Below are 14,013 nucleotides of genomic sequence, written 5' to 3' on the forward strand. Positions count from 1 at the left end.
TCACCGGTCCTGAAACTAGGTCGCACTCCAAGTGCACCCGGTGTCAAGGTACAGGCATACACTGCCCTCCAATACCAGTTACCAGCATTCTGGTGTTTATTGCACTCTCTGGGGGAAGCATCATGCCTTTTTCCAGCAAAAGGGATCTGATGGCCCCTGTCTCCTTGAATATGACCATGGGCTTGCTTGTCCTACTTGAGGGGATACAAAATCCTGATAGCCTTCAGGGATCATATTAAATTTTCCTGCACCCACAGCAGTATGTTTTCTGGGTTTTACTGCTGCTGCAGTTAAAGCCACAGCCTGTTCGGCTGCACTTCCCATCAGTGTCCCTTCTCCTGCACTGAGCGGGTGTACCCTGATTAACCCCACAGGCTTTCCCCATAGTTTCCAGCAGTCAGCTCTTAGATGACCTGCCTTATTACAACGGAAGCACACAGGCATCCGGGTCTCACTCCTACTTCCAGCACTATCCTTTTTGGCTGGAGGAAGGCCCCCTGTGTGTCCTGCTTTTCTTTCTCTCCCAGGACTGCTTGGGCTCCTATTACCTTCCCACCCTTTGTCCTTTTCAGGTTTGTGGGGGTGACTAGGAAAGGTTTTCCCCTGGGGAGCCAACTTGTAAATGAGAGCGAACTCAGCAGCTAGAACTGCAGCTTGCCTCGCTCTGTGTACTTTTTGTTCCTTCACATGGGTCTTTGTGGAGAGTGGGAGAGAGTTTTTAAATTCCTCTAGTAAAAAAAAAAATCACCTCTGAGGTTTTCATAGGTGGGCTGTACTTTAAGAGCCCTCAACCACTGATCAAAAGCCAACTGCTTACTTCTCTCAAACTCGAAGTAAGTTTGATCAGCTGGTTTCTGGAGGGTTCGAAACTTCTAGCGGTAGGCTTCCGGTACTAGCTCAAATGCCCCAACGATAGCACTTTTAGTCAGTTCATAATTTGATGAACTCTCATCTGGCAACAGGGAATAAACCTCATGGGCTTTTCCAGTTAACTTGCTTTGCAGCAGGGAAGTCCAGCTCTCAGTTGGCCTTTTTAACAGCCTTGCATGTCTCCCGAAAGTTACAAAAAATGCTTCCACATCTCCCTCGTTGAATTTTGGAATCAATTGGGAACATTTTAAAAAGTCAGCATACAGCCCCGTGTTACTTGTATTCTCCATATTGGCCATGTTTTCACTGGGGTTACTGTCGCCATCTCAGTGAGTCTTTGCTCACTGCTGTCTAACTGTAATTGCAAATGAACCAGACAGGTTTTCTTAGGTTTAAAGAAGAAAGATGTAAGTTTATTAGCCTTACCACTCTAACACAGTTAAAATCTCTAAAATACATGACTCAACCACGCTCACATGCACACAAGATAAAGACACACACAAATAGATACAAAGGGGAAGAAAGAATTGGGGGGTGGTGGGGGTTGAAGAAGAGTTGGCAATAAATGGAATTCAATTACTGTCTTTTGTCTTTGATGTAACGTCCTTGATTGAAGTTAAGGTCTTGGAGTTCTCGCTAGGGCCCAGTGCACAATTTTTAAGCTTGCTTCTCTAGTACCAGAAGGCCGAAGAGAGGCTTCAATTGTCTTCTTGGTGATCGCCTGTAATGTTCTGTTGTCTTGAGGCGGACACCGTGGCAGCGAGAGCGAGAGCAGTGCTTTCTTCGAGTTCAGTTGCAGTCTGTTACCTTTCTGTGAGGCAGAATTCAAACAGTCCCCAGTCTGGCCAGCATGTAGGTCATGTGACCATCTGTGTGAAACAGCAGCTTCTGGGAGGGTTGTTGATTTCAAATCTTTCCAGACTCACACGGTGGGGTGTGGAGTTCTGGCTCTTACACAAAGAATGTTGATTATCACAATTGCCCAGACCAAGCTTGTTAATTAAATCAGTGAGCCCTCCTACTGTCTCTCTATTCAACTGTCTCAAAATGTAAATGTGCAACCATGTTTTCAGCTGGTCAGCTTTGTTGCTTTTTTTAAAAACATGTTATGTGCAACGTCCAGTAAAAAAGGTTTCAGTAGTGTCCCATATGATGAAATTAATGTTTCCATTTGGCAGGTGTGATTTCCGTCACACTTGTCATGTCATTTTTAACACAGCAGAAGGCCACTTGCCAGGTGGCAGGCAACAACGGGGCGGACTAGACAACGGAGTTTTGAAATAGTTTATGGTCGATAAACATTGAACTGAAATGTGACAATTTAACAGTCTTAAACACCCAAGTGAACATGCTTGTTCAACTACAAATACTTTTTTTCCCTTTTCCTATTATGTAGTGCAACCCCTGTGGCTTCAGCAGAGCTGGAGGCAGGCTACTGCGTCCCCTACTCAGATGCGCTTGGCGGATGTCTCTGGGTTTTTCAGTCCACGAAGGTCCTGCCACAGACTGCCCCATCTGCACCTGTGCAAGGATAGCCTTGTCTATCGTGATAGGAGGTATCATGTGGGGCTCTGAGGGAGGGCAAGGTGGTCAGGACTGGAAGTGCATTAAGCAGAGATCCCACTTTCATGTGCCCTTTGTCCATTTTCTCTGTTATAAATTAGGAATATACGTAAAATCATAGATATTTAGCTTGAAATAAGGTAGAGGATTGATACCCCATGTTTCATTTCACTAGAAACAAGTGTAATGAGTATTTAATTCATTGGTTGGAAACTTACATTAGGAAAATCCTTCGGTTAACGTCTAAAAAACTGGCAACCATGATGGCCAACACAATTTGCATTTCAAACACCTTGTCACATTCCAAGGCCTCCAACAGGAGACAGAGGTCTGAGCAGCATGGACCCAGAACAATGGCTTGCTCTAATCAATTGAATTACCTAGGATTGCTACATTAGCAGGCATTCAAGGCAATCCAGACACATTGACTTTGAAAGAACATACCCCTCCAAATGTAAATATTAGTATCCTGATGTCTGTGGAGCCAATTTTGAACCTAGTCTCTCATTAGAAGGATTCAGAGAATACACCGAGGCAGTCCGGTGACTGCCTGTCCATCTCTGTGAAAACTGAGAGTTTCCCCAAACAAAGACAAAACAGTAACTGAGTGTGCAGTAAAGCCTAGCTACCCGACCCAAACGCGACCAAACCAGTTCGGGTCAGGGTCAGGTCGGGTCTATATTCTGTGTCCAGCATTCGGGCTCGGATCGGGTTTTGTTTTGTATTGCTTTCTTTTTAATCTACGTTTTGATGTGATTTTTTTTCTGTACGAACAGGTTAGATATTTTTGGGTTGGGTCAGGCATGAAAATAAATTGAAGGACTTTGGCCTGGGTCAGGTTCGGGATGGCTGTGGTCGGGTCGGGCTGGGCCAGGGTTGGGTTTCAATTTTATACCCAAGCCAGACTTTAGTGTGCAGCAAACAAAAAAAAAAAAGGCTGTGTGCCTCTCTTTCTCTACAGAAAACATCAAGTTTGAAAACTGTCTGCAACTGTGGACCCTTCAAGCTTACAGATTGCTACATACAGAGACCAGAGGAAGAGAGCCACCTATACAAGACTGCCTCCAAGAAAACTGAGCCAAGCAGGCCAGTCATAAAATGCACTTTGACCAGCCAAAGACTTCAAGAATATGACTTCATCCGGAAGACCACCGAATCATCTGCTTTAACTTGCCCTGTAAGCTTCCAGATAACCAGGGGGCTCTAAATTTGGCAGTACCACCCTTTATCTTAGTGGGGGCATGCCTACACTGTGCCTATAGTACCTTGCTTTTGAATGCCTCCCACTGGTTTGCCATTGATTTTCCTTCAAGTAGCTGTATTCAGTCCACTTTCGCCAGGTCACTTCTCAGTTTCTTAAAATTTGCCTTCCCCCAATTTGGAACTTTTATCTTTGTCCTTTTCTATGATTATGCTAAAACTTACTGTATTTGCTCAGAGACACTATGCGACCTGTGGGAGATGAAAGACAGGAATTATAACTGACAAGCTGATCAGGTTCCAAGTCACCATACTGTATTGATTCTGGGCTCTCATCCAACCAAAAAACCTACTTTCCACTTTGTAATCTATTTGTGTTTGAGAGAGATCCTCGTGTGAATGTGTGGCTTTTAAAAAATTATTTTTAGATCGAGTTTGGCTTGTTGAGTATAATAAACTTACCTCTTTCTTGCTTAAACACAAGAAAACCTGTCTGATTGGTTCTTTCACGATCATATTAAAGATAAAAGGTAAAATGCTCACTGAGGTTGTAAGCACAACTGCTGTTTTTTCTTTTAGAAAAAAGGAATAAACCCTGTTGCGGTCAAATAAGAGAAAGGGCAAGAGGGGAGACTGTGACCCCCTCCTCACCTGGCCGTAACAGAAATTGTGAATCATTTTACGGTTAAATAGTTTGATCAGAAAGTAGAATAATCAGTCTAGGTGGCTGGCCTATAAGCAGCTCTTAAGCATAAACAATGGATAACAGACAGATTAACCTTGAGGCTTGACATCTGTGTCCAGCTGATCAGAGCTTGGAGGGACCTGCGTCCTCTTATGGGGACTCTTCACTGCTGTACCTGTTTCTACCACCTGTTCCTGCTCACTTGTGATGTGCACTTCACCATGTGACAATCGAACTACCTATTTTGGTAACCCCACTGATGTGTGCGTATCTAAGCTGGTGAAGGTTGCGCCAGAGTCATGTTATATTGCTTCCTCAGAGTGAGTGACCTCCTTCACTACTCAGGGACACTTGTGGGACCTGTGAGAGATGAAAGACAGGAATTATAACTGACAAGCTGATAGGGTTCTAAGTCACCATTGTGAAGGTTGTAATATTTTAGTGGCTGGTGGCATCAAGTTAATTCTGTCACCATGTAGTGAGACGAGCCCCATCTCTCCATTGCCAATAGTCAGGCAAGCAAAGACACAGCTCATTTCCAGCACTTCCTCCTTCGCTGCTGTCAGGGTGGCTATGATTGTTGGGCCACTCCCTGCTTTCTCCCTCTCCCTCATGTGTGCTCTCTTCTCCTGCAAGGAGAGAAAGAGACTTGAGTGTGAGCTGTGGAATATTGAGGATGGAAGGACAGCATTTGTGGAGATTCACTGTGAGGAATGGCCATGACATTACAATAAGGTGAGGGTGAATGTCAGTGGTGGCTGGTCAGATGGGGGATGTGAAGAGGTGCCTCAATATAGAGCGATGCGCTCACCTGCAAGGTGTGTTAGTATGAGGAGTGATGCGCAGACAAAGGCTGGGTAAGGCAGAGAGAGAGGGCATGCCACTCACCTTTCCTGGCCTGATCAGGACATTAAACCCCTTCCAGCATGGCATCCAGGAACAAGGCACCACACTGCTGCTGCTGACACGTGATCTTGTTCTCTGTGGCTCCCTTCTTGCTCCTATCCGCAGGGAACAGAACCTCCATGTGGGTCCTTGCAGCGTGATACCCAGGGATGTATCTGAGATGCGTGATGCAGCCTTTGCATGTTGAGCCTGCATTTGTCAAGTTGCTGGCTCAGTTCTGGCATTTCCATAACGTTTCCATTCAGACCCCTGCAGGGGTCTGATTTGAAGAGTGCAGCTGAAACAGACCGCAGCGAATTGTCCTTATGCCTGTCTGCTCCAATTGGCCAGGAAACCCAAGTGTTTCACGAATGCATTAAGCCATAGGGGTAGTTCCATGACCGGGTTAAGAAGAGTCACTAAGAGGAGGGTGAAATTAGTCTTTGAATAAAAAGAGAATACTCAATTTTCTCTGTCATAAATGACATGTTAACAAAAATCACATTCTTAGTTGTTTGTTTCAAAGCCACATATCCCTGTGATATAGTTAATATATCAAACTTGTTACAAATTCAAGTGGCACTCTTGTTTTGATTTAAAGAGGAATTTCAGTGTTAAAACATGGTATTCCTGAATGCACATCTTCAGTGCTCGCATCATGAAATTGCACATGCCCAGAACAGCATTTGCCATTCATAAATGAATACACTAGGAGTAAAGAAACAGAAAAAAATTCTCCAATAAACGAGAACACCAATTTGGATGACTCTTACCTGAACTCCCTATAACAGCCAACATCTGCCCACTTCTGACTTTAAGATTTAGATTCTTCAGAGCTATCACTTGTCCACTTGAGTTCCATTGCCACGGCATCTGTAATTCTGCCAGCTTCTCATACCAGGGGATCTGTGCTGTAGTATTTATCTGTATGTGGTAGGCAAGAAGTTCATTCTAGAGCATGCCAAAAGAAGTCTTAAAACACTTTGTTTCATACAAGTTAACAATTTCTACACAGCATCATTTCTTTATAAACACATTAGAGATCGCAGTAGCTCAGTGACTAAGTACACTGCATTGTGTGATACTGAATGAAGTGGACTAGGAAGGTGCCAGATTGTGCCGAGTTGACTGATATGATGGTATGTTGCTACAGTTGGCTTCACTGTCTCCGGATTAGAGAAGATAAAAATGAGCCAGCGCCCTTTCTACTGAACTATGTCATTTAATAATTTTCTTGCACCCTGGGCAGTGGGAGGAATGACAAAATGGTGGAAGAACAAGTCAGCATGGAAGCTTCATGCGTTTATGTCATTGTTGAATTTTGCCGGAGGCAGCCGGGCTGCCAGGTGGAAATCGCGCTCGTCGGTGGCTAGCAGGCAATTGAACCTGTTAAGGAGCCAATTGACAGGTATTTTCTGGAGGATTTGAAATCTTACCAGGGTGTATGTGAAGAACAGAGCTTCAGAGCCTCACTGTCCATAAAGGAGGTGGGAGTTCAGCAGCAGGTCAGTGCTGGCTGGAGTTGGCAACCATTGCGAGCAGCAGCAGGGAGGGTGAGAATGAATACATCACAGGAGTGACAAGCTGGAGGCTGGGCAAACCTGGCAAGCACATCATAGAAAACCATAGAAGATTTACGGTATAGAAAGAGGCCATTTGGCCCATTGTGTCCGTGCCAGCCGAAAAATTTCCACCCATTCTAATCCCACCTTCCAGCATTTGATCCGTAGCCCTGCAGATTACAGCTCTAGAGGTGCATATCCAGACTTATTTTGAATGAGTTGAGGGTTGCTGCCTCAACTACCCTTTCAGGCAGTGAGTTCCAGACCCCCACCATCCTCTGGGTGAAAACTTCATTTCCTCTCTAATCTTTCTACGCTGACTAAATCTATGCCCCCTAGTCACTGACCTCTCTGCTAAAGTAAATAGGCCCTTCACCTTCACTCTATCTAGGCCCCTCAAAATTTTGCATTTCAAGTCAGATCTCCCCTCAGCCTTCTCTGTTCCAATCTTTCCTCAAAGCTGCATTTTTCCAGTCCCGGTAACATCCTCATAAATCTCCTCTGTATCCTCTCTAGTGCAATTACATCCTTTCTGTAATAAGTGACCAGAACTGTACACAGTACTCAAGTTGTGGCCTAACCAATGAGTTATACAGTTCCAGCATAACCTTCCCTGCTCTTATATTCTATACCTCAGCTAATAAAGGAAAGGATTCCATATGCCTTCTTAACCACCTTATCGACCTTCCCAGTTACCTTCAGGGATCTGTGGACATTCACCCCAAGGTCTCTCACTTTACACCTCTCAGTATTTTCCCATTAATCGTACGACAAAAAGCAGGGGACCCAGTACTGAGCCACATCCCTGGGCCCAGATGAGATGTAACCCAGGCTGTTATGTGAGGAAAGGGAGGAGATAGCAGGGGCTCTGACAAATTTTCAGATCCTCTCTGGCCACAGGAGAGGCATCAGAGGATTGGAGGACAGCAAATGTGGTACCATTATTCAAGAAGGGTAACCAGTAATTACATGCCGGTGAGTCTAGCATCTGTGGTAGGGAAATTATTGGAAAAAATTCTGAGATAGGATTAATCCCTGCCTCTCCAAGTGGAGATTGATCAGGGATAGTCAGCATGGCTTTGTCATGAGGAGATTGTGTCTAACAAATTTGATTGAATTTTTCAAGGTGACAAGGTGTGTAGATGAGAGTAAAGCAGTTGATGTAGTCTACATGGACTTCAGTAAGGCTTTTGATAAGGTCCTGCATGGGAGATTCGTTAAGAAGGTAAAAGCCCATGGGATCCAGGGCAATTTAGATTCAAAATTGGCTTAGTGGAAGGAGGCAGAGGGCAATGGTAGAGGGTTGTTTTTGTGAATGGAGGCCTGTGAACAGTGGGGTACCGCAGGGATCAGTGCTGGGACCCTTACTGTTTGTAGTGTACATTAATGATTTAGACGTAAATATAAGAAGTATGATCAGTAAGTTCAGAGACGACACGAAAATTGGTGGTGTTGTAAATAGTGAGGAGGAAAACCTTAGACGACAGGACGATATAGATGGGCTGGTAAGATGGGCGGAGCAGTGGCAAATGGAGTTTAATCCTGAGAAGTGTGAGGTGATGCACTTTGGGAGGTCTAACAAAGCAATGGAATATACAATGGATGGTAGAATCCTAGGGAGTACAGAGGTCAGAGGGAACTTGGGCTGCTTGTCCATAGATCACTGAAGGCAGCAGCTCAGGTAGATAAGATGGTTAGGAAGGCATATGGGATACTTGTATTCTATGCCTCAGCTAATAAAGGCAAGAGCAGAGAGCTTATGATGGAGCTGTATAAAACACTGGTTTGGTCACAGCTGGAGTACTGTGTACAGTTCTGGTCACCACACTATAGGAAGGATGTGATTGCACGAAAGAGGGTGCAGAGGAGATTCACCAGGATGTTGCCTGGGCTGGAGCATTTCAGTTATGAAGACAGACTGGATAGGCTGGGGTTGTTTTCCTTGGAGTGGAGCAGGCTGAGGGGGACCTGATTGAGGTATATAAAATTATGAGGGGCATTGATAGGATAGATAGGAAGAAACTTTTTCCCTTAGCGGAGAGGTCAATAACTAGGGGGCATAGATTTAAGGTAAGGGGCAGAAGGTTTAGAGGGGAGTTGAGGAGAAATTCTTTCACCCAGAGCGTGGTTGGAATCTGGAACACAGCCTGAAGGGGTGGTAGAGGCAGGAACACTCACGACATTCAAGAAGTATTTAGGTGAGCACTTGAAATGCAACAACATACAAGGCTACGGGCCAAGTGCGGGGAAATGGGATTAGTTAGGACGGGTGCTTGATGATCGGTGCAGGCGCGTTGGGCCGAACAGCCTGTTTCTGTGCTGTAAAACTCTGACTATGGAATATACAATGGATGGTAGAATCCTGTGGAATTTCACTAGAAACAGCCCTCCAGTCACAAAAATACTCGTCAACGATTACCCTTTGTTTCCTGCCACTGAACCAATTTTGCATCCTTTTGCTGCATTTCCCTGGATTCAATGGGATGTTTTTTAAAGTCTGCCATGTGGGACCTTGTCAAAAGCCTTGCTAAAATCCATGTAGACCACATCAACTGCACTACCCTCATCTATCTTGTTACTTCTTCAAAAAATTCGATCAAGCTGGTCAGACAAGATCATCCCTCAACGAATCCATGCTGACTATCGTTGATTAATCTATACCTTTCTACGTGACAGTTTATCCTGTCTCAGAATAGATTCCAATAATTTGCCCATTACTGAGGTTAGACGGACTAGTCTGTAATTATTTGGTCTATCCCGTGCTCCCTTTTTAAAAGGAGGTAAAATGTTGGCAGTCCTCCAATCCTCTGGCACCACACCTGTATCCAGTGAGGAGTGGAAAATGACAGTCAGACCCTCCACTATTTCCTCTCTTGCTTCTTTTAACAGCCTGGGGTACATTTTATCCAGCCCTGTTGATTTATCAACTTTCAAGGATGCTAATCCATTAATATTTTCTCTCTCCCTATGTTGATCACAGCCAATACTTCACACCCCTCTTCTTCAACTGCAATAAATCGGCATCGTCCCCCTCTTTTGTGAGCACAGACGCAAAGTATTCATTAAGAACAATCCCAACATCTTCCGCGCCTACACGCAAGTTACCTTTTTGGTCTTTTATGGGCCCTACTCTTTCCTTAGTTATCCTCTTCGTATTAATGTGTTGATAAAACATCTTTGGATTCACCTTGATTTTGCTTGCCAATATTCTTTCATGCCCTCTTTGCTTTCCTAATTTCCTTTTTGATTTCACCCCTCCACTTTCTATACTCCTTTTGGCTTTCTGTAGTATTGAGTTCTCGGTGTCGGGCATAAGCTTTCCTTTTCTGCCTTATCTTACCCTGTAAGCTCCTTGGCATCCGTGGGATTCTAGATTTGGCTATCCCACCCTTTTTCTTTGTGTGAAGATGTTTACTCTGAACCCCTTCAATCTTCTCTTTGAATGCCTCCCACTGCTCTGACGCTGATTTACCTTCCAGCAGCTGTTTCCAGTCCACTTTCCCTAAATCACTCCTCTGAGTAAAATTGGCCTTGCCCCAGTTGAGAATTCTAACTCCTGTTCTATCCCTGTCCTTTTCCATAATTATGTTAAAACTGACTGAATTACGATCACTACCACAAAAATGCTCTCCCACTGCCACTCCTTCCACCTGTCCAGCTTCATTTCCTAAAACCATCTAAAACTGCGCCCTCTCTTGTTGGACTTGCTACATTCTGTCCAAAAACATTCTTGGGGCGGCACAGTGGCGCAGTGGTTAGCACTGCCGCCTCACAGCTCCAGCGACCCGGGTTCAATACTGGGTACTGCCTGTGTGGAGTTTGCAAGTTCTCCCTGTGTCTGCGTGGGTTTCCTCCGGGTGCTCCGGTTTCCTCCCACATGCCAAAGACTTGCAGGTTGATGGGTAAATTGGCCATTATAAATTGCCCCTAGTATAGGTAGGTGGTAGGGAAATATAGGGACAGGTGAGGATGTGGTAGGAATATGGGATTAGTGTAGGATTAGTATAAATGGGTGGTTGATGGTCGGCACAGACTCGGTGGGCCGAAGGGCCTGTTTCAGTGCTGTATCTCTAAATCTAAAAAAATTCTCCTGAATGCTTCTCAAGAATTCTGCTCCCTCAATTCCCTTCACAGTAAGAGGCATATGGATTGAATGCTCTGAGGCGCAGTGTAAGGTAAACGAGAGGCTTGAGTAGTGAGCACTAAGTGACAATGGGTTTCATGCACTTTGGTTTTGAGACCTCCAATGAGGAGGAGCACGAGAGAGGTGCAGCCACCAGGAGCGAGGCTACAACACCCAGAGGGGCAGGAGGATCATGAGGGTGGAAGGAGGCGATGATGAGGGTGCAGAGGGGGACACAACCGGCCTCATATGCACAGAAGAAGCTACCAGAGAGGGTTCACTGGCAGAGAATCTGCTTCCTGCGGATGTTAAAGCAAAGTTGCAGAAGATCGCACCTGGCCAAGGAGGCAGTCAACAATCTGTGCGCTGTGATGGAGGAGGATCTGAATCCAGTGGGAAGTGGTGGGCACTCATTGCCTGTGGAGTTGAATGTCAGTACTGCTGAATATTTACACCTCAGGATCATTCCAGGAATCCTCTGGAGGCATCTGTGGGATTTCCCAGTCTGTGGCTCATTGCTGCATCAAGCAGATCACAAATGCCATGTTCGGGAGGGCTGGCCAATTTGTGTGGTTTCAGCCAGTCAGGCAGAGAGGGAGGACTGTAGGATTCGGGGCCAATCGCTAGATTCCCCCAGGCACAGGGTACAATCGATTGCATGCATGTGGCCTTTATGGCTCCCACAGACAAGGCAGCAGCCTTCATCAACAGGAAGGGCTTCCACTCGTTCCATGTATAACTGGCTTGCGACTACTGCAAACGGATCCTTCAGGTCTGCGCAAGGTTCCCGGGAAGCTGTCACAACTCCTACAGCCCAAGGCAGTCCCAGGTGCCCGAGCTTTTCAGGCCACCAGTACGCCTTCGAGAATGGATGCTGGACGACAAGGGCGATGCACTGAAGACATGGCTCTTTACGTCTATGCAGAACCCCAGCACAGATGCAGAGGAAACATACAATTGCCCGTGACAACAAAGGAAACCATTGTGTAAGCCACAGAGCTTCTGAAAATGAGGTTCAGATGCCTGGATAGATCTGGTGGAGACCTTCAACATATTCCATCATGGGTCTTGCTGATCGTCGTGTGCTCTGCTCTATACAACTTGGTGTTACAGAGGGGAGAACCTTTGGAGAGTGAGGACCTCCCACAGCAGGACGCCTCCACCTCCAAGGAAGATTTGGAGAGGGCTGTAAATCAGGTGGACAATGCCAATGCACATGAAGGGCTGCAGGCAAGGCACAATGACATCGGCACCAATGAGGCATGTCGGTTTCTCATGAGCCTTTCTTAGACGCCCATGTGAAAAATTAAGTGTTCTCCCTCCTATAGGCCTGTTGCCCTTTGCTTGAATGCCCTTAATATCTCATTGGACCAGTCATGACATCAGGCCAAAGCATGGACAACACTGGATAACACTTTAGCCTCATGTGGTCCAGACCTTTCCATCAAATTCTTATCAAGAACATGCCAGCTGTTCAGGGCCCAATAGTGCATTATTGCTTACAGGAATCATTTTGTGGTGCAACAGATTACATTTCATTTCACACATTTAGACAATGATATGACAATACAACAACAAACTATCACCCAGTGATACCCAAGTGCAGCTAGGTGGATTTACGCATGTGCTTGTGGGTGCTCATACGTTGTGCTTCCCCTGCTTACCTTTTTGCTCCGTTGCTTTCGATGACTGACAGTTGTCCTGATTCTGAGGCTTAGAGGGCCCCAGTTAATGGGAGCGGGGCCTACTGCACTTGTGTAGGAGCCACCTCCGTCTTTACAGTCTTGGGAGGGGAAGGGGTCACAGTCAGAGGGACTGAGGACCCACCACCCATGCCAGGAGTGCCTTGAGAGGAGCCCTCAGGGACTTCAGGCAGCTGCTCCTCTACCCTTTCAGGGTGGGTCCCTCCCTGTTCACCTGAGGAGCATGTGCATTAGGTGAGCTCTCCTAGTGTCCCCAGCCCTTCACCCAGCCATTGCTCCACATAGTTCATGGGAGAGGCAATAACATGCAGGTCAGTGGGCATCACCTGCATCCACTGGGTGGTCTACTGGATGTAGCTCTTCATAAGGGTTGCCACTCAATGGAAGAGGTCATGCACACATACACCAGAGACATGGCTGCACTCATGGCCTTGATGGACTCCTCCATCATTCCTGAATGGGTGTGCAAAGCCTCAGAGCTCCAACAGATGTCCACACATCTTACTCTGCAGCTCCAACATCTGCCACCTTCTTTTTGACTCCTGAGGCATGTCATCTGCCTGAAGCTGAGCATCGCCATGCCCGTCCACAGTCTTCTGAATAGGAGTGGCTGCAATTGTCACTGCCTCCATCAGCTGCTCAGGTGCATTGGTTCTGTATTTACCAGATAGTGCACTGTTCCTACACATGATCAAATGCCCAGCAATGAGCGTATCTGTGCTGGTGGAAGGTGCGATGGAATACTGCAATGCTGCCTCCTCAGATGTTTCCTCCTCCAAGGTGTCAAACTCTCCCACAGCCGCGGCTGCTGCCTCGTGTTCTACTTGACCTGCGATAGAGGGAGAAGAATGATGTGAGGGCATTAAGTGTTCCAACAACTCCTTCTGGCTGTCCTTCAACTGGAGCTCCCTGTGTTCAGTGATGGGCACAGAAGCACGATTAGTTGTTGCTCGCCAGAAGGTTTAATGGCCTCTTCCATTAGGTTCCTCACTGTCTCATGGCTCCACACCGATCTCCAGTGACAGGTTGTCCTGCTTCCAGGCTGCCTCACTCCATCGCCTCCTCTTCCATCAGGGTCAGCACTGCGAGATTTGGCATGCTGCCTCCTGTCCTTGGTCTTTCTCTAGCGTTGTGAGCTCTCTTCTCCTGAAGACACAAATAGACATTGCAACTTTCCCTTTATAGACATGCTGCACACCTATATAGTTGACAGCCTCAATGTCTATCATTGCACTAAAGGGATGCCTGCTGCATTTGGCCATTCAGTATTGGCAGTGCAGCAGTCAACTTTGACTGACCAGGATACTCCACTGACAGGCTATGCCTCTGACAGCAAATACTGGTGCCTGGTCATGGCTGATGACTGGATGGGTACCTGTGTCACGTTTCATCTGCACCATTTGTGACAGTCAAGGCTGCAAG

General features: G+C 46.2%; 1 protein-coding gene across 2 annotated transcripts in view; it reads right to left on the reverse strand.

The window, feature by feature from the left end:
* The window catches only part of abcg8 (ATP-binding cassette, sub-family G (WHITE), member 8), a 73,038-nt gene that overhangs the window by 46,699 nt on the left and 12,326 nt on the right, over positions 1-14,013 (reverse strand). For both annotated transcript variants that reach the window (XM_068045219.1, XM_068045218.1), the window contains exon 3: positions 5,977-6,127. In XM_068045219.1, coding sequence (XP_067901320.1) covers positions 5,977-6,076 — 100 coding nt within the window. In that variant the 5' untranslated portion in view covers positions 6,077-6,127. The remainder of the gene's footprint in view (positions 1-5,976; positions 6,128-14,013) is intronic.

Source organism: Heterodontus francisci, chromosome 13 (assembly GCF_036365525.1).
Source record: "Heterodontus francisci isolate sHetFra1 chromosome 13, sHetFra1.hap1, whole genome shotgun sequence".
Lineage (NCBI taxonomy): Eukaryota > Metazoa > Chordata > Chondrichthyes > Heterodontiformes > Heterodontidae > Heterodontus > Heterodontus francisci.